Below are 26,906 nucleotides of genomic sequence, written 5' to 3'. Positions count from 1 at the left end.
TAGATCCTGAAACGTTATTTATCTACAACATCGTCTTTTCCCTTTTTAGTAACCTTCAAAACAGACTTTGACATTAGCAAAATCAGATAAGGAATTCGATGCTTCTTAAAGAGGAATTTTGTTTTTGGTGAAAGCCACAGTTATCTTTAAGCCAACGACCACCTCAATGTCCAAAGATAAATTAACGACGATATTCATGAAACAGGCAGGAAACAGTTAAGTGGATAGAATTGAAGTTTTTTTTTTTTTAAATTTTAATGTGACGATTAACACGCCACATGACATATTAAATACAGACAGAGATGAAAGTCCTCGTCATGGACTACCATATTATCGTGGCCAGGAGGTTTCAGCAGTCCATTTACCCGGAGAGCTCTGCTGGCAGGAGCTTAAGCTCCTGATGGGGCAATTGCAACCAGACAGTGAAGGGCTAGCAACCCACTCTTCATGTGTAAAATTAAAATGCTCAAAGAAAATTAAAGGATAGAAACCGAAGTGTAGTAAATCAGTAATTGATTATATAATCACTAATAGAAATATAAAACCTTAAAATATAAAGGATCTAAAAGCAGTACCATCAGTGGATATTGAAAGTAATCATAAAGTAGTAACATTGAGTTATTACTTTATGATTACTTAACACAAAGTGGGAACTTTGAGATTTGGAGAATACTTTGAGATTTAGAGAAAAATGGGCACAATGGAATGCAGAAGATGTAAAAGACTAGGTAAGATCAAAGCAGAAGCATTTCGACAAACAGGATGTGATTTACAAGGAATTTGTACCTGAAGGAGAAAGAATCAGTTCTTGTTCTACGTACTGTACAGATGCTTCAAAGAGTACTAAACCTCAATTCCTGGGCGAGGTCGCAATTTCGAGAAAAGGCAGCTGATTCTTTTTGCACGGCAATTAAGCACTTGTTTTGAAGACGTTTTTGACGAAGCATGGCATTGGACAGATCAACCTTACTCACCCCATCCAAACTATTATTTTTAGGCTACCCGAATAATTAAATTCATCTGCCGTGCTGTGTGTCTTATGTCTGTTAATTACGTGTGTTCCTTGGTCGTTTTTCGCTGGACGAAAAACCCCAGTTTCTGGGTGGAAACCTACTATCTACGCCTGAGACCGACTAACTCAGCCACGGAGTAAAAAAACCCCATTAAAGTTCCTCGCCTCATCGACGGGATTCGAACCTGGGCCTTTTCCACCTGGTGTGGGGAGGACGGTGACGATACCACTGTGCTACACGCGCAGACACTCACCTCACCCAGACGGATTCCTGTTTCCCAAGTTGAAAATTGCCCTCAAAGAAAAGAGACTTCAAGACTTTGAGGACAAAAAATAAGTAACTGCCGAACTGAATGTCATCTCTTTGGACGCCTTCGCTCACCTCTTTTCAGAAACATTTAGAATTGTGTAATGAATGCATTCAGTGCATTCATGGACAGATGAAATTCATGAGTTTGTGGGTAGTAAATGGATGGCCATTGCACAAAACAGAAGGAACTGGAAAGCTGCTGGAGAGGCCTTCATCCTGCAGTGGAGAGAAATTGTCTGATGATGATGATGATGAATGAGTGCATTCAATCAGACTGTGATTACTTTGAGTAAAAATAAAATCACACTCTGATTGAAAAATTCTCCCCATTGCGTGGCTTATGTGGAGAATTTTTTCGGAACGTGGCCCAACCCAGTTAATAGAAGAAACGTGTTTTTAAAGATAAAACTCATTTGAACAGAGGAGATGCGTTATTGACACTTTAAGGGTTCAGGTAAAATGCTACTCTGGATTGTGGGGAGACATTGGAACGACGCAAGTTATTGAGATGAGCCAAAATCACACTCTTATCCTCCCTGTGAGTACTTTTGCTCGATCTATAATTATCTTAGGCACAGAAGCAACTTTGAAATCGGCTCAAAAACCTTGTGGGGTTTATAACGTTATTTTAGCACATCACGAATTTGAGCTTTTGATTAGGTCAAATGCTGATATAAAAGGGCTTCATTCCCTGAAAGCAATCAGACTTCACCAGGAGTCAGAGCAATTTCAAATGGACATTGAGCTTGTGAAACAAGTTGACTTGTTTTTAAGGAAAGGTCATAGTCGGGCTGACATACTACAGATCAAACGACTCTGAGAAGAACTGCTTTGTACATTAATAATTAAATTCAATTTAAAGGCAAAATTTATTTATTTTAATATTTAATTTTCCATTTTCTTTGATAAATTTCTTTTAATTTTCATGTAATTTCGTGTTTTACAGTTCTTAAATCCTGAAAGACAAAGCATCTCACTCTAAATTTAGTTATTCTCATCTCTTGTAATGTGAAAATATACAGTGAAGGGACATCGAAATAGGACCACCCACTTAATATTGAGTGGCTTGCACACGTTGTAGCCAGAAGCATACAAGGTTCTTGGACACATCTAGAGATATGAATCCAATGCTTTATCCAACATCAAGTTGACAGCTTTCCTTGGACAAACAATTGTCCAAATTTCCGCCTAAAGTAATTCAATTTAATTATAATTTCTCTGCACTTATGTTTTATGGCTCTTGTTCGCTTGATTGTTCTGACATTCAATTAAACTAAATTACCAAATATATTTAAGAAATGTGGTATTAATATAAAAGCGAAACTTCTTTCTTATTTGATATTTCCTAAACACATTAGATTTAAGCGTCACAGACAAATATTTTTTTGCTAAAATGTGCGATGCGCATTCTGCAGACAAATCTGATAATATAGTATTTAATGGTGTGTTCGCGTGCGAGATAAATTAACTAGATTTCTTCATCTGAGAGTTGCGTCGGAAAAATACTCTAACCTTGACCCACTGTGAACTTCAGAGCAGAAAACATAAACGTTTATGTTTCATATTTCATAAACATATTAGATATAATAGAGATAGAAGTAAATATTTTTAAACTAATGTACGATGCTCTGTCTCCAGACGAATCTGAAGTAGTGTTCAGGGATCTGTTCCCATCAGGGGTCTGTTCCCATTTAATGTTTATCCCAGATTTAGGTAAATATACAAGGTAAGGAACTCCCCCCAGGACCGTGGGGAGTTCCTTACCTTACCTAATGTCTTGAGAGGATTCGAGAAGCTGAGGCAGAAGTACGGACTCGTGTTTAGGTTGGCGTTTTATTGAAATTGCAAAACTCCTAGAGAGGTAGAACGAAAATAAGGTCAAGGAACGATCTAACATAATCCATGCTGCTATCTACTGCGCATGAGTCTCTCTTTCCGATTGGTTGGTTGTTTACAGAGGACTAGGTAAGTGTTTGCCTTCAATGGAGTAACACCGCGTTTCTTTGATATTGTATACAAAAGCGTTCGTCACAATGAATATGCAAACAGGATAAATTGTGAGTACAGCATTTTATTCGTGTTTATCTTTTACAGGGCCTGTAACGTGTTGACGTCACACCTGTTATCACTTGGCCTGGTTGTTCTTTTTCAGAATTCAGCTGGTGTTCTGGTCTCTAGAATTAAATTGAAGTCGGTGGATGACTGTCAGCAATAATGGAGAAACCAACAAAACCTGTGGGGGTCTTTACAGATTGCTCATGGAATAAAGAAGGGAAGCGATTTTACAACTGAGACTGTTCTCTGACCGATAATTTATTATTAAACTAACAGCTTTTAGGCAATATATCTCGTGAGACTCTCGTGAACTGACCACTGCAGATTTGTAATCATCAGATGAACTCCATTTTCAATTGCTCTAACTATTACTTTGACTTCGGGAACCCTTTTTGTGAACTTTAGACGATAATTCTGTAATTTTACATGTGCACTGTATTTCCAAAATAAGCGGACACCATCAGGCTTCAATGAATCTTTTATTGGTACAATGTTTAATGTGTAAAACAACTTTGGCATTAATTTTGCACTGCATCCTTGTTAGTAAGGGCCAAACCGATATTTGATAACACGGTATTTTGTTCCATTCGTCCCTCAACACTTTGGTCAATTCTGATACTCATTCCAAGTGCGTTGGCCTGGCCAAAAAGCTGATATTTCAGTTCATTCCAAAGGCGTTCAGTGGAATTAAGGTTTGGCTATGGATAAGCTAACGAAGCTTATGCACGCCCACAAACCCTCAAACAAAGTCACTACAAGGCTGTGCATTATGATATCAGTTACCCGGACGTGTACTCCTACCAACAGCGTGTATATGCTTTACAGTACTGGAGATTACGACAAAAAAAGATATAAAGTTCAATATGCAGGGTAAGAAAAGTAGTACATAGCGTTCTATTTATTTATCGAAATTATGCTGTTGTTGTTTAAGGGTTTTAAGACACAAGGACATCAATGGCCAAAGTGTGTCTTTCCAGTGTTTTTTTTTTAATGTAAATCAATTTTTTTAGATTCGTTTGTCAAATTGGATTTGTCGAATAAAAGTAAACAGTTCATCTAGATTTGCAGAGTTATCTAATATCTGTTGAAGGGTAAATGAATTCTGATTATTGTGTGGAAGCAAAGGAATCTGGAATTTCTGAAGCGATGGCATACCAAAAGGATGTGTCTTACTGAAAGCTGAACTTGGCATTGAAAACAGAGAAGGGGATGTTCATTAGCTGGTAGATGATAATGCGTGAGGTGAATGCGGCCAATTCGTAGTCTGGCAAGCATTACTTCTTCTCTGTGACTTTTTCTGCTACTTGAGTTTCATATTTGTGGATTATTTCCTGCAGTTTATTATTGGTTTGATTTCTCCGTATCTGGGCCCATTCGTCCTCACTTTCTCTAATTGGATTAAAAGCAGTGTGTGGGGGACTATCATTATTTTGTTTGGCCATTCTGTAGCTGACTTGGCTGCATTATCTGCTTTTTCATTGCCTTCTATTCCGGAGTGTCCTGGGATCCAGCAGAGAGTTATTTCAGTGTTTCTTTTGACAGAGGTTGATTAGAAAGGCAATTTCTTGTAGGAGGGTGATGAAAATGTTGTTTACCCTGTATGATTGAGATACCACTGAGCTAATCAGAATATATTAGGACAGAAAGCGGCGACTGTTGACATATTTCACTTAAAACAAGCTGGATAGCATATAGTTCTGCAGAAAGTATGCTGCACTCAACTGGAAGGGATTTTGAGATTTCATGCGAAAGGAATACAGCTGCTGCACCTACATGTGAGCGGGACCTAGAGCCAACTGTATAGACTATGAGTTTCCCAGTGTGTTCAAAAGTATAGTTGGCATGGAATTGTCCGATGTTAAGTGATGGAATGGTATTTTTTGACCACTGAGTGAATATAGATCAATGTCTATATCATGTCTATCCCATGGAAGTAAAGGCATAATTATGCAAGCAGAGAGAGAGAGAGAGAGAGAAAGGATGGGACTGATGAAGGGAGCTATGAGGAACCGCTTATAAAATGTGATCTGCAGAGCATGGCCACCTTAAGGAGGGGGGGGGGGGAAGATTTAATTGAAGTGTTTAAGGCCCTGAGGGGAAGGTTTTCCTGAAATGAATGATGGACAAAAATTCTCACCGTTGAGTGAAGCAGGAGCCAGAGGGCACAACTAGTAAATAACTACAGAAAAGTCTCCAAACCGATTTTCACCCGCCGCTTACTCGTTTCAATAAAAATGATAGAGGGCGAAATTAATATGCTAAGTTTTTGGCTGATGTGTATTTGGAGGATCCTCCCCCCAAAACTCTTAAGAGACTGCCCCTCTCTGCTGTCTGTGGCGTGGAGGCTCAGGATAGGCTACAGATTTCTGCCCTTGGAGATGCTCCACAACGTCCAGGAAATGGATTTCGACTATGAGAAGTTTATAGAGGACAAATCCTACAGAAGACACATCATCAGGGAGCAGCTTTCGTCCTCAGCTGTGTGACTCCCATTGCTTTTCTTCGTGCCGCGTGCAGCAGGGGAAAAAAAAAAGTTTTTCATTTCCCGTGTTAATAATTTGTTTTATCTAATTTTTCCTCTTTAGTTACTTTTATATTAAACTCCTAGCATTGTTGCTTTTATGGGTATTGCATCAGGCATCCATGTAAAACTAGTCACTGATTGCAATAAAGATATATATAAATTCGATTTGTAAGGTTCGCCTTCTTCTAGCGTGTTGTGGAATGTTGGAATAAGTTGCTTGCAAAGGTGGCCGAGATGGAGAGTTTGTCAAAATTCAAGGAAGAAATGGATTAGCACTTTTTGAGGATGGGAATAATAAAAGAAGTTTGCGGACTAAATTCTCCTCCTTGTACCATTATTCATTTTTAATACTAATACTAATATGACAATAACTAATTATCCAGCACATTGATACACAAGAATTCAATGGTTGTTCTCTCTGATTTTTCCTCAGCGAAGCCTCAGCCTTTTAGAAGGCTGCTTTCCTGGATCGACCTTCAGATTCTCCAAATACCCATGATAAATATGCCGCAACAAGTAATGTTCCAAAAAATCTTGAATCACACCTTTGGAATATCCATATCAATAAAACTCTTATAGTTCATGCTCTTCTAAAACTCCCCCACGAAACATATAATGGCTAAGTTAGAAAGCACAAATCTACGAGTATTAAATTATATACAATTATAATCATTGTATTTGGAACTAATGGTAACTGATTTACGGTCTACATTTCGAGGGATTTAGTCGGCTCACCTTCAAGAGTAATGCAGTAAGCTTTCAAAAAGAAAGTTAGACCAAATCAGTGAGCATTAAGGGTTGCTAACGTCCATACTGAAGGTTTAGTAATGTTTGGGGCTACCAGCCTGTACTCCGGAATGACAGATATCGGGTTCCAGGTTTATTTTTAGATTTGACTATCGTCTGGGGAACGTAGAAACATCCCTTGTAGAACCTCACATCTTTCTGAAAGTATTCTAAACGGTAATTTGTTGGTTTGGTGACATATTAATAAATTTTAATAACATCTTTTGTGATGTGTTGTTTGGTAGTGGCAAAATAGCCTCAAGTTATGTATTGTAAATCTGAAGATGCCAATTAAATGATCAGCTTGTCTATTCAAGAAGAATTATTAATTCTTCGTGTAATGTGATGAAAATAGAACTACTTAAACAAGCTTACAGTTGAGTAAACATTTAATGAACTCAGCACCAATTACATTCGAAATTTTAAATTTCAGGTAAGACACAATTTTAACGCTTTGAACCATCAACACTGAACATTTCAAATATTTATAAAGAGCTAATAGTTTTCCTAATACCTCCGACAACAGCTCCTACTCCTTTAGTAAGGGCATCTCCAGCTTTACCAGTCAAATCCACCACAGAGCCCAATGTCCTGGGCACGATGATATCCAGAACCAAATCAGTGACTTTATCAGACGTCAGTTTCACACCTTTCAATAGATCTGCAACTCCATCGATTACTCCATTACCACTAGGCCTAGCGCCAGTGATGCTAAGCATGATTGAGCAAAGGAAGACATTGAGGATAAAGGAGGATATATCCCACTTTCTCATAATGGATTTGATGCTTAAAATCCTTTGCAAGTATACTATTTGCCTCGTGGGAATACTGCGTGGCAGCAATGATCAGCAGAAGACTTATATAGTGTCATTTCTGACAGAGGAAATCACCACTTCACAGATACCATTACGGTTTGTGCTTCAATTGAGCCAAATGTCACACTCTTTCAAAGAATTTTGAACGTACTTCAACATCAGTACTTTAAAATTCTGATCATACAGAAAGGGAAGCTATTCCGTTGTGTTCCATCGAGGAAAATAGCAGTGCACATTGTTCCCCTTTATTTTCTGGTATCTAATGCACCAATTTGGGAAATCGCATTAAGTTGGTTCTTTGTGACGCTAATTGCAACCATTTCGGTATCAGAACTCGCATAACAATACTGAATAGCAATATATATTTATGTTATTAAGGGAAGTGTATCACCAGTTGCTAATTTATTGATCTTTAAGGGAAAGAGGTCCCGTTTACAGAAAATGGGAAGTTAAAGAGAGAATCCATTTGCAACACTAGTGTAGAATATGTTACTGGATAGCTGTAATCACAAACTATGGCAATTACAGGTTTGTCTTAGTGTTATTCGAGGTGTTGTCGAAAAATTTCAGGACAGGCCACAAGATAACATCACTGTAGTTAGTGATGTTATCTTTTTTCTCAGAAATCTATCTCAAAAAATCGCCATGCGTCTTATAAGATGATGGTCACAACTATTGTAAACAAGCATGTTGTTATATCTTGTCTTGCCGATGATTTTAAAGTTTTTACCAATATACTGGTAATTTTATGGAATCTTGCTAAATTTTAAAAAGTTGAAATAAATTACCGGTAAATCTGACCTTTTGGGGGACAAAAAACATTGCTGGATATATCTGTTAATGAATATTTTTATGGTGTAACTGTAGTGAATATTTTAATCACCATCAATAGAGATGATCCGAAGTGGCGCAAACAAGAGGATAAAGTCAGTATGGCAATCATAAACAAGCATACCCTTCGTCGACCAATAGCAAAATAGGCGAGCCTTGAGAAAACTGAATAGCTGGCTAATAGAGCACAGGAACTGTGGTATATACAAAAACAACCGTTTTTGAAGCAAAATCGAGGGTAACAGCAAAGAGACTTGATGATTTTGGTGGCACAACAAGTTGGTGTTGCAGATTTATGAAGCGAAATGGCTTTGAGGACACGAATGAAGATATCTCAGAAAATGAACAACATGGAAACCAAATCCTGGAATTTCACAGATTTATATTTATATAATTAATGCTAGGAAACACATAAACTACGAGCTTGGCCAAATTGGTAATGGGGATCAAGTACTTTTACCATTTGATGTGCCCTCAAATGTGGATGTTAAAGGTACAAAACCAGTAACTGTGAAGACATCAGGCCACGAAAAGACACTCTATAGAACTGATGAAACAAAACTTCCGCCTCTCCTCATATTCAAGGGAAAAATTCTGACAAAGAAAAAATCCACCAGGTATTTTCATCCATGAAAAAAAAGTATGGTCACGGCGTTCTGGTGGCCTTCTCAAAACCAAATCTACTGATACCAATCTACCAATTTCGTGTACGCGCATAGAACAGAGGCCACAAAGAGAGAGTGGAAAAGTTAAAAAACACAACTTGCTGTAACGCCAGGCGGACTTACTGGCCAACTACAACCACTGGATGTTTCTATTAAGAAGCCTTTTAAAGCTTTCGTGTAAGGAGAATGGACTAAATGGATGAAGGCATCACAACACAACACGTATTGGTCGTATGAAGAGGCCAACAACTGAGGTGTGACGATGGATAAGAAATTCATGGGATGCAATAAAGACCGAGACAGTTAATGAAGTCGTTTTGAGAAGTATGGCATCAGTAACGTCTTGGATGGCACAGAAGATGATATTCTGTTTGATGAGAATGACAGTTCACTATCAGAAAGCAACTGTAATCATGAGAATGTGGAATGTGATGATCATGATGAGGATGACAGCAGTGATGGTTTTGAAGACGAAAAGAAACTTGTTATTTTCTTTTATTGCCCCATTGTTCTTATTGTTGTTGAAAGTTCCATTAGAATAATGTTTTAATCATACTATGTATGGTGTGGTATGGTATATTTTAATCATAGTATGTATGGTGTTATAAAAATAAGTGTAATATGTGTCATATGAAGTCATATGTGTAATAAAATGCCTTTGTTTAGAAAGAATTAGAAATATACGGCGTGTTCCTTTTGTACACAATAAAGAGTTCTTCTTCTTCTTCCAAAATAAATTAGAATATCGAAAATGTTATTATTTTTTCCCCTAAATAATCATCGCGATAAATTATGAGCACATTTTATACGCTGGTGAGTCTTATACTCGAGAAATACGGTATTTGTCGTTTATTCTAAACCATAAAGTAAGATCGTGGTGCTTTCTGAGATTTGTTGTTCCTAAAATGACTAATTTTAAATATTCCTTTCAATACGAAGACATCGAAAATACATCGACATTGATGCAACTGTGCATACATTAAGAGTTCGTCCCGAGCAGACAAACTGTGAATCAAGATTGCTACAGAGATATTGTACCATGAAAATGTCTCAAAAAATGTTGTACTAGAAAAACGTTGTAGTACACTTACGAATTAAAAAATCCAGGACTTGCAAAAATGCTTCCAGCAACGGCAGAATCGCTGGAATCTCTGTATCGGGTCACAGTGGAACTTCGATGAATGGTGGGTAAGTAGAAAGAAAAACACGAAGGGCAGGAATTTTTTGATCACACCTCATATAACCCTAGGGGCTCACATCTGGTGAGTATAGGCTTGGCACTCCCAGGGTCCTGAGCTGGATATCATCATTCTTCTCTTTCTCTCAGGGTAACTCGGGAATTTTTTTTTTTTTTTTTTTTTTGGCTGGTGCAGCATAAACCTCGGCTTCCTTGCCATGTAGCTGATAATAATAATAACTAGTGGGCTTCGCCCCCTGCTCGCTGGGCTCGCTTCTTTTGATAAAATAAAATAAAATACTTACAGACGCTTTCGACACTGTGTGTGTCTCTTCCTCAGCTAAGAAAAGCGCTTGCACAAGGTTTATCTAGCATGAGCACGCTAAAACAGAAGCTTGTTTTACCACAATAAAACAAGCTTCTGTTATTTTATTGTAACCCGCATCCCTCTTCTCCCATTGGCTGAATAAATATCATTAGGAGGAAAATTATTTTAATGTATAGAAAGATAATAATATGTAAGGTGTGTTCGTGTTAGATGACAAACTGTAAAGATAGTGAGATTTTCTATTATTATTGAATTCACTCGCGATGCGTATTTACCATTTTATTCTTTTCCAAAGCGCCAATGTTTCTTCATATACTAATACACAAATAAATGATCTTTTATGGCATTGAAAAACATTAGTATTTGTAGCGTTTAAATAGGCCTAAGTTAGTCTCGAATTTGGTGCTGTAGTCAGCCATATATTAACCATGGCCAACATGGACGCCATCAGGATAATTTGCAATGTTCTGATATAAACGTGTTTCTGTTTTAAAAAGTTAACGGTAGCCAATGTCAAGCTGTAATCACCATCAGCAAATCACGCAACTCGTATTTTAAGTGATCATGTAGGCTTTGATGCGTGTCATGTGATTCACCCAGATATTTCATTGCCTGTCACTGCATTTTTATAGACGTGTATATACATCCAGTATAAAACAAATATTAAAGTAAAATATTAATGGCGCTGGACAGGGCAAAATTGTTCAGTAATATCGAAAATTGTATTTGGATATTGAGGATCACTCGGAACAGAAGATTTATAAGTATACACGGATTAATTTATTAGCTATTTACAAACAGGGTACAGAAATACACCTTCCTTTATCATTTAAAAGGCACATTCAACAATAAAAATGATGCACAATAGGTACATGTATTTTTACTGATAGCAAGAACATATCGGAAACTGTGTCCAATTCACCTCAACTGGAATTGAATGTTCTGTTTGTTGATTTTGTATTAAAATCATTTAACTTAGCGTTTTAGTTCCTTGGAATTAGACACAGTTCGTATGGCATGGGTTCATATGTGGCGCCTAACTTCCCTTCAAAATTATGGCGTTTTCCCTCTGGAAATTTGATGGTGAATCTCTGTAGGATGGTGCTAGCGTAGAGGAACACTTCCACATTAGCCAGTGTTTCACCAGGACATGCTCGTTTTCCTGGAAGTAAACAACAGAAACTATTAGAACTGGACGCAGGGCTCTACATTGTCCAGACAGTTTTATAACATCACTATCACCATTTTGAGAAACGTAATCAAGAACATCACAGATTCCGAAACCATTCTCACAGACAGATAATCAAATCATAAATCAAGTGAATAAATTAAAACCATGTTTAACGTGCTTATATCCAAAATTAGTTGCGATTATTTTGAATTAGCACTAAGGCAACTCAAGGCGCGACGTTTTTTTTTTTTAATGAAATAATTCTAATATGTGTATCCTTACCTATAGTGAAGGGAATCCAACATTCGTGTTTCACCACCTCTTTTCCGTCTTCAGACAAAAACCGCTCTGGCTTGAAAACTTCTGGATCCTTCCAATAATCTTTGTCGTGATGTACTGCCCAGATGTTGGCGATTACTGTCATGCCTTCAGGAATGTCGTAGCCCAGAACAGAGCTGTCCTCCGTGGAACTGTAAAGAAATACAAGTTAGTTAATGTACACACTGCGTTACATTTCAAGCACCTTAGCAATTAGTAATAATTCACGATTTATAACAGAAAAAGAGCAAAACGAAATGACTTTTATGGGCAAAGTACGTTTCGTTTCTGTGCATCCGCCATACTGCCTATTCATTCCTCTAAGCATCATGGCAACAAACAATATCCAGTGCAAACATGCGGTATATGGACAGCTTAAGTGATATATACGACAAAAATAAATAATAATTACTGGATTTCTATTGGACCGATTTTGATGAAATTTGGAATGGCTCGACAAATCATTTTAAAAGAGCCAAATATAAAATTTCATCAAAGGCCGTCCACTAGGAGTGGTGTTGTTAGATGCGGACAGATGGATATGCTAAAGCACAAAAAAGAAACGTAGTAAAAGGAAGCTGGCGCGTTTTCTCAAACCAAGTCGAATTCCATTCAACAAAGTTTATTTGCACCCTGACTCTACACTCTTAGAGTCTTCAATGATATCTTGAAGAATGGAATCCTTGCTGTTTGTATTTTTAGGCGCATCAGCGATTTAGGCCATTGGACCCTTCATATACTGTATATTTAAAAATTGCGCGTGTTCATTACATATTTACATTTTAAGGTACTGAGCTAATAAAACTTACTATCTAAGGAGATTGATAGGCACAACTGTCTTCCATCTTTGTACTTCCATTAGGACTGCCTGTGTGTAAGGTAATTCAGTGTGATCTGACCAGCAAGGAGTTCTCTCCCTTCCAATGAAGTCATCGATCTCCTCCTGCATACGTTTCTGCACGTCTTGATATTCCGCCATGGTCAAGAGAGTCCATTCCATGGTAGCCCTTACTGTAGTGCTTCCTGCTCCAATTAAAGATGGAGCATTTCCCTTCAGCATGGGACCTGAAAGTACATAAATAAATGTATCACTCAGTGGCCAAAAAAATTAGAATCCTTTTACAATTGGCGTCAACAGATAATTAAACGTACTGTATGCAAATGTAAGTTGGGTAAATGGGTGGTTATAGTTAGTCGATGCGCCAGGTGAAAAACTCGTACAGAAAACTGTAGACGATTTCTGTACACCTTTTTCAATGGCAGGTCTGTGCTAACTCATCTTTCGACTATTTTTATACTGCTCCAAAATATTATTTATGTCCATTAGAAATATATAAATTTTTGTTTAAATTCCAAAATGCCACACAAGGCCACGGAAGTTTTCCCATTATGTAATTTTTTGTTTTATTTTGATTCAAATAATGCAACTTTTACAACAAATATTTCTCAATATATCGTTGAAACTATTTTAGTTTAATTTTACTTTTAGTGAAAGGGATTTAAGCTGAACAAGGTTTTTTTAATTAAAGTTTATTTTCGATACTTTAAAAATCGAAATTTTTATTTAATAAAGTGAATAACACCATAGACTTACGTGTAAAGGAAGTGTTGGGTTCTTTATACTTTCGTTCCTCCATATGTAGCAAGAAACCATCCATGTAGTCTCGAATACCATTGGGATCCAGTGTCTTCTGATGTTCATCGATTTCTTCGCTGAGAAAAATAAAAGAAATTCTCTTGTTTTTCAAAGAATTGGATCATTAGACCACAATCTATCCATAAAATTTAAACTAACTTTAATTAAATTGAAATGTGTTCCAATAAATTTAACAGGTACAAATCTGTTATTGAACAGTTAAAATGCAACAATCCCCATTTCATAAAGAAGAATACTTACTCAACAAACTGCATGAGTTCGTCAATGGCATACTCTAGCTTGTCATAATCCCACAGTTTGAAGTAGAAGAGCAAATTCTTCAGCCAAGGAAACCACGCGTGCACACTTGTTGGTCGAAAGAATCGTATCAGCTCTGTAATGACGTCGTCTAGAAGAACTCTCTTTGGATCGTGGTAATCCATTCGCCTGCCAAACACCAGCGCTGAAATGTTATTGGATGTGCTCGGGCCCAGATATCGTCGAACATTGAAAGCTTTTCCTTCGTACTTCTCCATTTCATGAACCAAATGTTGAATTTCATCCTGAAAAAAATAATTAGGATATCTTAAACAAAGATAGGTTTCTTAAATTAATCTAATTTGATATTATACGTGCTGTAATTCTTTAAAATATATAACTGGCAATGTTTCGCTGCTTGAAAGAAGTCGATCTTCGTTTATATTCAGAGATTCAGCTTAAGCGCGTAGAGCGCCTATTGTCTTCATTTATTGTCTGTCCGTCTGCATGTAATAACTTGACTTCTGGTGGATGGATTTGAAAAAATATTATATTTGGCTCGTCTAGAAAGACTAGAAAAACCTTTTTTGATAGTAAATATTAAACGAGTAAGCAACTGTTTGAAACAAAGTCTAAATTTGTTAACTCCTAGTATCTGCCTTCAGCCAGCATTGAGGCCAGCAGATGTGGATATGTAATTCAGCCGCTTCTATATAACACCAAGTTTAAAGTGATGTATAGAAGCTTTTCTGAAAATAGTTATTATTTGATCATTCATAATTATTTGAATAAATTCAATCGCGATTTTATTATATTCGTGCGATGGTTTTTTTTCTTACACATAAATATTAAGGGGGGAAAAATAAAAGAATAAAAAAAAAAATGCTTCGGATAATCGAAGTTGCGGATAACTGGAATTCTACTATATTTATATGCGTGTTCAAATATTCATTTCGTATGCGTTGAGATCTGTTAACAACTTGCAATTACGTAAACAAACTTCATCAATAATCCATTAATAACAGACAAGCGTATAGATTTTTCAATATTTTCATTTGAATGTGATGGAATCAAAACTGTTATTATGTTATCCCAGTGTGTTATTCTTTGAAGAACAGATATGCTTGTCAGGGCGTTGATCTATAAATTTGTGAACCTACGCAAGATTTTCAAGGGGAGAGAGGCCTTGGCGACATTAATTTTATTTCTTTACGTATCAGCACCAGTCCATGGATTCAGTCTGCCAAGTGTCAACATTGCAAGTTGGTGGAGTAATGGTGTGGGGGTGCTTTCGTTGTGTACATTGGGCCCCTTGATAACAGGGGAGCAAATTTGGATGTTATCTCGAAAGTGATTCGACTAGGCGCATCCCTCCGTGGGTGCAGAGTATCCATCTGCGAATGGGTTCTTCCAACAGGATAATGTGAATGTCACAAGACCAAAGTTGTGCAAAAGCGGCAAGAAATAAATAAATAATACATACAAGAACATACATTGCACAAACATTGTAAGGTACTCATTTCCGGCCATTTTACAGTACTGTATCATCATAGAGTACCATGGTGGAGTTGAACTGACATCCAGGAGCCGTTCTGCATAAGGCAAGCACATACCACATCTGCTGGACTCAATGCTGGCTGAAGGCAGTCCGGGATTACTGTCTGCGCTAGTAGCACAGTGGTATCGCCACCGTCCTCTCCACACCAGGTGAAAAAGGCCCGGATTCGAATCCCGTCGATGACGCAAAGAACTTTAATGGGCTTTTTTCACTCCGTGGCTGAGTTAGTCGGTCTCAGGCGTAGATAGCAAAGTTTTTGCCCCCAGAAACTGGGATATTTCGACCAGAAAAACAGGCAAATCGAACACACGAAATTTACAGACACAACACACATGTGTACATGTAATAACTGACCGGCTAAAATAATAGTTAGTCCAGTATTCCTGGCTCACATAAATATCAAGAGCTAAAAAACTTTATTTATTACAGTAATTGAGTTGATCCCCGTGCCCACTGAGACCTTGGAACGCTGGAGCATACTGGGAAAGTAGGATTCCTAGAAGGTTAACTCACCCTCTGACCACATTTGACATTTATTTTTTGTAACGACTATCACAGCCTAAGAAGGTTTCGAGTGAGCTACATGGATTCTTCTTTCGTATTTCCTTCGGACTTTCACTCTAAAAGAACTGCAAACCGCTGTGTACATATTTGTGTGCCATGACTTTAAGCCTGAACAAAAAGAAAGCCTTCTTGTAACAAGAAAATAAAACACCTTCTCTAGTGAGTCAATGTGGCACTGTTCACAAGATTAAAAATGTACATTTTTACAACACTAGAATGCTCGTGGAAACAAGATATAATAAATGAGAGCTTGCTTACCTTAATGTGATCTTCCATCCTTGTTTTCCCAAAGCCCAAATCCCTCATAACATGCAATGCAAATCGCCGTTGTTCACGCCAGATCATTCCGTTATTGACACTGAAACCTATAAATATTGCAGATATTAAAAGAACTGTACATTTCTTGAAAAATTTAAAAATGGTTTTTATTCTGTTACTTATTAAACTGTTATTTTTATATTTCTGTTTCTTATTTTTGTATGAACAGTCACGTAAGTAATAATACAAGCAATAGTTTGTCATATATCTAAGAGTTACTCTTACTCGTATATGCACAATAGATCAGATATATTGAGATTTACTAACTTGTTGCGTTCTTCAAAAGGTGATTGGGCGGATTCGGGGGTCGGCCCAGGAAAGCATTCTTGTAAAAGGCATCCTTCACTGAAGCAAAGTCAGATAGGACAACTACCGGCCTTTCTCCAAGCTGGACCCTGAAAAAGAAATACATACAAAATTCCAAAATATATGAAATTCAGAATTACTCAGAATCAGATTGAAATAGGATCATTAAAGATTAAATCTACAGAAATCCACAAATATATTATTCGAGAAGCAGGTCTTCCACAAGATAAATAAAAAAAAAAATCGCCCTTAAAAATTTATCAACAATCCTTTTTGGAAATGCCTCACCATTTTCAACGGGTATACACTATTGGAATAAGTACGCAGAATGTACGAGGGGTGATCGTTTAATTCGCGGACTGTTGCAAGTCTTATCTTAATTGTCGTCATCTGAATCTTCTGTGGATTAATCCATCTCGAAATACTCTCCCTTGAACTTTACACAATTTCGCCACCTTCGTATTCATGCATTAAATTCTTCTCGAAAGCCATTTTTCGAAAGACTGCGAAGTGCTTCCGTTTTCCATCGATTTCTCCATAGACCTCAGCTACATCATAATCCTTCTGAAAGAATTAGATGCAAGTTTCCATCCAGTCAGCAATTAATCATTCACTTCGGTACCTGGTATCACAATCAGATGGTCCAACTCATCAGATAGAGTTGTGAAATTATAAATCCTAGACTTTCATTTAGTAACCCGCCTAGCATTAGGCTCGATCAAATGCGCAAAATTTTTAAGTTTGTACATCTCAAAAATTTGAAAGCAGGCAAACTAATCTTTCTGAAAGTCCACGATACTTAGGGACAAATTGAAAGCCATTTTTTTAAAATATGGGACGGCGAATCTACACCCACTGGCCAAAAAAATTAAAAATCTTTATTCAATATCTATTAAGGTCACTTTTTGCCCGAATTATATCCCTATATGTCGTGGCATGGATTCCACTTGACGTTTGATCGGGTCTAGCACCAAATTTGGCCATTCTACCATTACGATATTTGCCAGCTGCTGTATTGTGGTCAGTAGAGAACTGCGAAGCCAAATTGCCCTTAGCAACATATCCCAGACATTCTCAATTGTATTCAGATCTGGAGAATTAAGCTGTCAGAGTACATGTTGGAAATGTTGGCAATATTCCTCGAACAATTCATATACAGTTTTTGCACGATGGAAAGTTGCGTTGGTGTCTTGAAAGAATCCATTGTAATCCGGGTAAAAATGAAGCATTGCAGGATAAAGTTGACCCGATACGACAGAAAGAAATTCATTGCAAGTAACACGACCTTCTAATGGTGTGAGCGGAGCTGGTCTGTACTAACAAAACATACCCCGTACCATGATATCATCCCCTGCCATTAGAAGGGCGAGCAGAAGCAGTTTGGATGCACGGGTTCATGAGGTTCGCGTCATATTTTCACTCTTTGGTGGAAAAAAAAATGAAGATCGAGACTTATCAGACGGCATGACCTTTTTTCCACTGTTCCACAGTCTAGTCTTTGCGATTGGTAACTGCACTCCGTTAGATTCTTTCAATTTTTTACAGAAAAAAGTAGCTTTCGCATAAGCACATGACTACAAATCCCAGATTCTTCAACTCCCGTCGCATAGTTCCTTTGTAAATGGGCTATTTTTGCCTAAACTGAATTTTTCTGTTATTTCTGCACACTGGAACTTCTATTTTTGCTCACAATTCGTTTTAAATCCTGCTGTTTCGTTCTTGCAGTACCGCCTTTCTGCCAAATTTCTTCTTTTCAGAGCTGCATTCTCTTTTTGTCTTCCATTCATTATATACTTTTGAAATGGTTGCTTTCGACACACCAGTGATTTCCTTAGTCTTCTCAGATTTGATTCCTGCTAAACATGCTCCAGTAATAACACCTTTGTGAAAATCGGAAAGATCACTTGTCTTCACTATGACCAGATCTGTAAGAAGCCCAAGGAAAGTGTACAGTATTTATCTAATACCAAGGAATAATACCATGTGATAAGTGATATTTGCATACCATACGTTTAATTATCCATTTATGCCAATTCTAAAATGTTTTTAATTTTTTTTGCCAGTCAGTGTGTTTGTGTATGTGTATGCTTTTAGAGATTTGCCCACATATTGCTTATATTGTTTATCGGGTGCTACTTGCAAGGAAAATAATTCCACATTATATAGTGTGCATAGTGTGCATAGTATTAGGGTCAGGCGCCACCTGTGGTTTCCCACATCTGCGCCATATGTTCGCTGTGAAGGAATACAGTACTACTGTAAATGCCAGAAAAGTGCTGTGTGTTGTATATGACATATTGCGTTATGTTCTGTTTTGTGTTCTGGCATTTGGCAGCAGGGCCCCTGATGGGACTCCACGTTGCCCGCACACACACCACTAGGAGGTAGCCAGTCTGACCATTATTCTCTGGCTTGTCTCCGCCAGGGTTGCCAGAGCTTCCTGGACGGAGACAAAAAAAAAAAAAAAAAAAAAAGGTAGTCGAGGAAGTACAGAGTGTACGCAAGAAAGAAGGGTATAGCTAGAAATATGGAGGATGTAGGCGAAGGCATCCTCCAGGTTATCAATGGAGCAATAAGTGCCATCAGTTGAAAGGGGAACCCGGGAAGGACGATAAATAAGACACAGCAAGAGAGCCGTGTACAAGTTGCCACTGAGGAATGAGGTGGTCCATACGCCAGTAGATCCTACCCAGGTTAAGATCGGTTGGCCAGTTAGGTAAGGATCAGATGTTTGGGTTGTTCCTATTTTGTGTTGGCAATAGGGTGCTCCGTCTTGTGAAGAGGGATTGTGCAAACTTGGTAAACTCATAGTAGTAGTATTCTTCTGTGATGAATAAGTGTTCATTTCCTTGAGGGTTATCTTGGATACGAGTAAACAGGATGCTGCGGAGGTCCTCGTAGTGTTGACAGGTATATACTAGATGGTTCCAGTCTTCTATTTCACCACATGCACAGTAGGGGTTGTCAATGATTCCCATGGATGTTAATTTATGGTTTATTGATCCGTGTCCAGTAATGAGGTAGGTGGTATAAAGACCAGGAGAAAACCAAGTTGGAGATTTAGGAAATACGGCATTCACATACGGTATAAATTTCTTGGTGATTGGGCCCTTGTCGGTAGCAGTCCATCTGTCCTGCCAGGTCTGAAGTAGTAGGATGGCAATTTTTTTCTTTTCCTGCCTGATTTCATTCAGGTTATTGATGGAGTGTCCAAGGATAGTTGCTGGTAATCCCCTGGATAGACAGTAGTGGAGGGCCCCTTCGAATAACCTCAAGATCAAGCGGAAGGACGCCCGCAAGAACCTGAAGGTTCTTGCGGGCGTCCCTGAACCTGAAGGGCTGGGTTGCTAACTGTGCAGCATGCCCTTGTTATAGTAAGAAGGATGGTGCGCTGGATGGTTCCCAGTTTACGTTTGTTGTTGTAAAGAGTTGCCCTGCGAAACCAGACCCCTGATCCATACGTTATGAAGGGAAGGAAGATTGATTTGTACAGAATCTTAAGGGTGCGTCGGTTCAATCCCCAATCGCGACGACTCACCCGTGCGATGAGAGCAGTGTAGTTTCTCACTTTCGCGTGGAGGTGTGCAAGATGCGGAGAGAAAGTGAGCTTGGGGTCAAGTACTATTCCCAGTAGTTTTAACGTAGAAGCTAGCTTGATGGTTTGGCCTTGAAGTTTGATAGTGGGGTTTCTAGTAGGTTGCAGTGATCCCTTCAGGAGAATGGATTGTGTCTTTTGGGGTGAGAGTCTTAGTTTGTGTAGGGCTGCCCAGTTCTGAAGGATTTGAAGTGCCTGGTTTCCTGTGGCTTCCAGAGAAGCTCTGCTGTCAGCCTCAATCGAGATGGTCACATCATCAGCAAAGGCTTGTATAGCTACAGGACCTAGGGCCAGTCCAAGGAGCTCATCCAGGACAATGTTCCACAAAAAAGGACCAAGGACTGAACCCTGGGGGCAACCCCTGTAGATTGACCTGGTAATTCTTCGGTACGTTGAGGAGATTGTAATTTTCCTATTTGATAAGTAGTTTTCGATGCATTTGTATAAATTTAATGGTATATTTGCTTGCCTAAGTCTGCTAAGGATACTTGCCCACCAGAGCCTGTCAAATGCTCCTGCGAAATCTATTGCTATTAGTAGGTAGTAATTGGAGGTAGAAGTTGAGACTGCAGAGTTGATCCTTTGCAGTGCGTCTTCTGTGCAACGCCCCGGTCGAAATCCAAACTGGAAGTTGGACTGGAGCCCAGCTTTGGTGTAATGGTCTTGGAGCTGTACTAGGAGTAGTCGTTCAAACACTTTACTGACCATGGATAAAAGGGCCATGGGTCGTTATGACCCTGGTTGTTGGAGCGGTTTACACGGATTTTTTATGATCAGTTTTACATTGGCGTTTTTCCATTCTTCTGGGAAAGATCCATGGGACAAGCACTTATTGAAGAGGTCGAGTAGAAACTGGATGTTAATTTGGGCAGTCTTTTTAAGGACTTCGGGTTCAATGAGATCTGGTCCGGGACATTTCCTCTCTTTCATTTTGGTAAGAGCCTGCTGCAGTTCATCAGTGGTAAATTGGTCTTCTACAGTATTGTTGAAGTAGATGTTGTTTGCCTGGATTCCACATTATATGTGGGATTAAGGTATTTACCTTGCAAGTAGCACAGGTTTTGATAGCCGTTTTCCCCGAATTGTATTGGAAAAGTGAGAAAGAACGGCCATCATAACCACCGGGTTCGAATTGTGTTGAGATGACAGCAATAATAACGACTTCTTTCGAAACGTGGCTGTTCAATCTCCACACCAGCCGAATAACTTGGAAACAATATTGCACAAAAAGATCCCTTGCATACACACCAACGCCTTGTGACTTAAATCACACACACACACACACACACGCACACGTGGAATTCAATCTGCATTGAGGGTGTCTCAGGTGTTCCACAACAATTTTATTTTATTAATTTTTTAAAAAATCTTTTTAGAGATTTTTATTTATTTCATTTACAGTTTCCGAGAGATTTTGATTTCGCAGAAAATTTAGGGTTTCCAAAAGGTTCCACTCCAGAAACAGATTTAATTTAAATAAATTATGCGTTTGTATTTATTCATACTTTAATTTAAAAAATATAAATTTAAAATTTATATTTAAAAAATATATTACGTAATTTATTATTATCCAAATTATTTATTATAAAAGCTTCTGGTTTCATATAAAAAGTACAAGCCTTTGGTTAATAATTATTTTATATTATACTCTTAATTCTTGTTTAATTAATATGATAATTAATTCATCAGTTAATTGAAACAATATTAATTGATTAATATTATAATATATCTATAATTTAAAAATCTTTATTAAACAAAGTTTTATGGATTAACTAGAATTTTTATTCGTGAATCATAAGAAAAATTAATATTAATGCTATATAAAATGGAGTGTATTAAATAAGTTGTTTTCTTTTTTAACTCGATAAAACTTAAATTAATTTATAAAAAAAAAATCTTTGTACAGATTGTGTAAATTGCAATTAAGTTACTATTCTGAGCGCCATCTCTTGACGATAAACTAAACTAGGAATATTGAAATATTCTTTTAATTATGAAAAAATAAAAATCAATGAAGTTTTAATTCTTACTCATTTTTATATAAATTGATCCATAGAAACCCGGAATAACTGAAGGGGAGGAAATCTGCCCTTTCCAGCTGAGATCTGTTTAGAAGAGACTGAAAAATTCTTCCGATTTCCGATGGAATTTGAACCCAGTCTTCAAACAGGTGATAAACAGTGAAGCCATTTTCCTTTTCTATTCTTTTCTTCTCTATTTATCTTTCTTCTTTCCTGTTCTTGCTTTTCTCTGCTTGTTCTTTTCTTCTGTCTCTTTGATAACAGTACTCCTTTACATTCCAACAGTGTTATGAAGATTAGTACTGTGATCAGATTGGCACGAAAAATACCTGTTAGGTAGTTAGATCGCCGGCCCTGCTCTACGTGCCAGGGATCCCGTAGGCAGCGAGCTGCCACCAACTAGTTACTGTCCGTTGCACGTGCTAAGTACCATAAATAATAATAATGTACTTATACCGGACGATCGCATGAGAACTATGATTACCTTCAGTAAACTAAAGAGTCCATATATTTTACCCTTCTATCTCCTGGCGCAGTATAACCACAGTCGTTTTTGCACCAGTAAAATCAAAAGCAACCAACCAACCCTTCTATCTTGGTCTACCGTAGTTTACCCTTCTATAACTACCGGACCTCTCACACCAAAAAATAGGAAGTGAAAGTACCATACCAACAGATCAGGGTTCCGTGCTCGGACCACTGATGTGGAATATAGTATTTGATGATTTTCTGAACACCGGCCTTGGGGAGGTGGTAACCCAAGCATTTGCGGATGATTTAATTCTCACTGTGACGGCAGATAATAAGGCACAACTTGAGACTCGAGAAAATCAAGCTCTGTATACTCTACAGCGGTGGGCTAGAGAGAACTTTCTACAGATCTCGCCTGCCAAAACGACTTCCATCTTGATTAAGGGAACATTGGACATAAGGAGGCCACCGCAAATTAAAATAAATCGCGCTACAATCAAATTCGCCCAACAAATGAAATACCTCGGGATCATTTTTGACAGCAAGCTCACATCCCAACCGCATCTTAGGCAACTCAGGACCAAGATTAGGAACTACTCGGGCCTGATTGCGCGAGTCTCACGCAGGGACTGGAAGCTGAGTAAACCAACCATGTTGCTGTACTACAAGACCATTTTTCTCCCGGCGATCACATACGGTGCACCAATATGGTACCAGAGAACCAGACTGACCACCAACAAAAGAATACTGGACTCGACACAACGAACAATATTGCTAAAAACCACCCGAGCCTGCAATACAGTGAGCACGAAAGCGCTCCAAGTTCTTACTGGATCCTTACCACTGGATCTCTAAGTGGTCAGATCCGAACTAGCATACTACGTATCAAAAGGAATCTCTGTGACCTACTCGGGCTTTACGATTGAACCCACAAACTATATAAAAATGGAAAAAGCTCGGCTCTTGGCACACTTAAAACAGGAATGGCAAAACAGATGGACAGACTCAACCAAAGGGGAGGTGACACGATGCTTCATACCTGATGTAGACAGGGTTTCCCGAAACTACCTGTATGGTTCCACCCAGGCCTATATGCCACCTACTTATTGACGGGTCATGCCCCTTCAACGAGAAACTAACATCTCTGGGCCTCCTCCAAGACCACAACTGTTCATGTGGTGAACCGGAAAGCTGGACCCACCTCATGCACGAATGTACAAACTACGAGGACCTACGTGGAAACCTAATAACAAGATTGACCTATAAGAACCTCACCAGATTCGCACAGGAACTCTTTGCCAGAAGAAGAACCTGTTCTGCGATCAGGAACTAAGGGCACAGCATGCCTTGTAGCAGACATTAAACTTCGACAACAACTGGACTATGAGCAAATACACCAGCACTGAAACCCAAATTGTCTGACTCAACCAACCTACTTGAATAGGACGCACACCACAGAACGATGGGCTCACTGGATGGAAAAGGCACTTGACCGCCCCCACCCCTTGATGACGGAAACAGATCAACAGACCAGATCACCCCTTCGGGATGCAAAAGAGACACTCTACGAGACACTACCCTGGTCGGGTATATAACCCATGAACGTGACTGATCTCAACCTACCTGGATGGACACATGCCCATGAATGACATGGGGACACTGGTTCCGACTGCTTCGTTGGATCCATATCTTTTCCCCACCTTGAACAGCAGATTTGCTGCCAGTGCGCCAATTGGCGACCGAGCTGGGCACTCTTTTCTGGCTTTCTTTCCACTCCACTTCCCTGGCAGGGGAAGGTGACTGTCCTCTTGTCTCCTCCCCTCCTCGCCACTCCCATTTTTCCTTCTGGTGGGGCATGGGCATGCCCCACTGACACCTATTGGGATCGCCTTCCCTATTGACTTCATATTTCTGTCTCCGCCCCAGTCTTTAGTCTTCCTCCCCTGCTCTATCTGTACACAAGAGATTACCCTACACGTCCAAATTTAATCATGTCCAAATTACTGTTTGCCAATAGTTTCGGCCTTTCAAATCCTAGCGCTCTTACCTCCCCCCACGCGAAAGATAAAAATTTATTATTTTTTTTAAGGTCTTAGCTACTGAAATCTCAGGAAATTAGGTGGCAGGACCTGCCAGAGTAAATAATTACAATGCTGGTATACCTGGCCTGCCTCCACCGGGCTGAGTGCGGACAACATTGGACCTCAGCAAGGGTCCAGCGGCTAAATGGCCAGAAGAACAACGGTACATAACACTATACATATACAATATCCACACACTTTTAAATCTCTGGCCTTTCCAGTGAACTGGCACACCTACAATGAAAGCAACGCGGAGGTGGGAGAAACTCCTGGTGCCGCTTGGCACTAAATACACTCTACCGCTACCGGGGTTTATCTCACCTAATTTAGTATTAGGTTTAGGCTGTTTGCCGTGTGGACCAGTTTTTGTCATATTTGAGCTGAAATTTATGATTTTGGTGTTAAAATTGGACTAACAATTACCATTGTGATGTTAGGATTTCTAAATTTAAATTTTGTCTAATTGGCTGGTCCTCGGTTTAGTCTAAAATCGTCATATACTTATCTGCTTAAAAAACGAACAGCATTAGTCCACATTTCATCACTAAGTGGTCTTTCAAGTCAGAGTACTCGGCGAGGCCATTGGAAACATCATCGTCTAACCAAGCATATTTCAACGATTGTTGTTGTTGTTATTTGGGTTTTAGGAGAATTAGCAACTAAGGCCATATTGCTCGGGGGATATGCGGTGGTCATTCCCTGGCCTTTCCGGATTCTCCGTATTTGGTGGTCACGGGTTCGAACCCCGGTCTAATCAAGAAGCGTGTGCTACGAACTGCTGCTCCTGCCCACCTGGCTACGGAGGCGCCTTTCAACGATTGTGAAAATGATGCACTTGCAGCAGATCTCAGTTCATTTCCCGACTGCAATTTACTGCTGAGAATACCTCCAAGGTCTGACTGCAATTTACTGATGAGAATACTTCCCGGTATGGGATTCAGCTTTCCTGATTATATTTCATTAGGCCTGATATAGCCGAGTGGTCAGGAGCGAGAGTGCAGTGGCACGCGCTCTTTGAGTGGACCGGGGTTCAAGCCCCTGACTGCTAAATGAGATTAACGTTTGTATTGATGATTTATTGTAAACTCTGGTGGTCGTGCCGGAGTATAAACAAGAACATTTATTAAAAAGACTTTTTTCCAAACTGGACACCACATTAAGATTGCTTGAACTAATCGCAATTTGTGTCCTGTTGTGAACACAACAAACAGTTCTGTTTGTTTTTTTTTTTTTCAAAAAGTACTGTATTAAATTTTTAGACTAAACCGAAGACGCCGAATAACTTTTCCATTGAGAAAATGCTTTCCTCAGTGGGAAAATATAAATTTAGAATCGTAAAATGTATACTTTAATACTTAGTCCAATTTTAAAATCAGATTCAAAAATTTCAGCCCAATACAACAAAAAGGTCAAGATGACAAACAGCTTATATGCGAGACAGAGACCATTCTGTGTTTAATTAATTGAAATATCCTACATAGTTTATTAATCCCACATAATGCAAAGCTTAATAATGCAGCCTACCTGTACACTGGTCCATATTTCTTCCTCAGTTTCTCAAATCCATTCAGATAATCAGAACCTAAGAAGAGCAAATAACCAAAGAATGGTATACCCCACGGTCCTGGTGGAAGATTTTTCCTTTTTGGTCTATTGATTAGCCAATGCGCAAGCAGTCCAAAAGTTACTGCTACCATCATTGAGGAAGTAGCCAGGTGAGTCCGCGCCCACTTAAACAGGGCCGATATAATCAATTCCACATACATGGTTGCAAGTTGCTCGTAAAATGATAGTTTCCAAACTATATGGAGTATTATAAATTAATGTCTGAACAGCGCCCTCTTTAGAATAATGAAAAATCTATAAATAAAGATATTCGAAAACATTAGTTGCTAGCCAATAACCCTATCTTCCGAAAGTGTAAAAGAGGGCAATGAAATAGTAGGACAAGGAGAAGGTGAGAACTGGTCCTTGTTTACAGTACTCTCAGTTAGGTCAACAGCTTATCGAGGCTGTACTACGATAAACTGTAAACATCCATAAACGATGTGTATTTAAATTCGGTTGCTTACGGGTGGATTCAAGATGAGAAAAAGCATTGCAATT

The 26,906-nt window shown here is 38.7% G+C and overlaps 1 protein-coding gene across 1 annotated transcript; it reads right to left on the bottom strand.

The window, feature by feature from the left end:
- Positions 1-11,486: 11,486 nt before the first annotated feature.
- LOC150077036 (cytochrome P450 2J6-like) lies at positions 11,487-26,566 on the bottom strand. The gene is made up of 8 exons (XM_090385762.1): positions 26,325-26,566; positions 16,594-16,721; positions 16,267-16,373; positions 13,890-14,191; positions 13,587-13,705; positions 12,802-13,057; positions 11,957-12,144; positions 11,487-11,665 (listed from the first exon to the last, which is right to left on the bottom strand). Exons 1-8 carry the CDS (start codon positions 26,564-26,566, stop codon positions 11,487-11,489), a joined length of 1,521 nt encoding a protein of 506 aa, XP_090241888.1.
- Between the last annotated feature and the right edge of the window lie 340 nt (positions 26,567-26,906).

This window comes from Mastigoproctus giganteus, chromosome 12, assembly GCF_048544385.1.
Source record: "Mastigoproctus giganteus isolate SK-2022 chromosome 12, ASM4854438v1, whole genome shotgun sequence".
In the NCBI taxonomy this organism is placed as follows: Eukaryota; Metazoa; Arthropoda; class Arachnida; order Uropygi; family Thelyphonidae; genus Mastigoproctus; species Mastigoproctus giganteus.
This window is presented reverse-complemented; position numbering and strand designations above follow the sequence as displayed.

What these genes read in the sequence shown, in the direction of transcription:
- LOC150077036 (XM_090385762.1), bottom strand. Translation starts at nt 26,566, where the DNA reads ATGTATGTGGAATTGATTATATCGGCCCTGTTTAAGTGGGCGCGGACT. An exon ending in AAATATGGACCAGTGTACAG is followed by an intron (nt 16,722 to 26,324) that starts GTAGGCTGCATT and finishes TTTCTTTTTCAG; the next exon opens with GGTCCAGCTTGGAGAAAGGC. An exon ending in GAACTCATGCAGTTTGTTGA is followed by an intron (nt 13,706 to 13,889) that starts GTAAGTATTCTT and finishes TATTTTTCTCAG; the next exon opens with CGAAGAAATCGATGAACATC.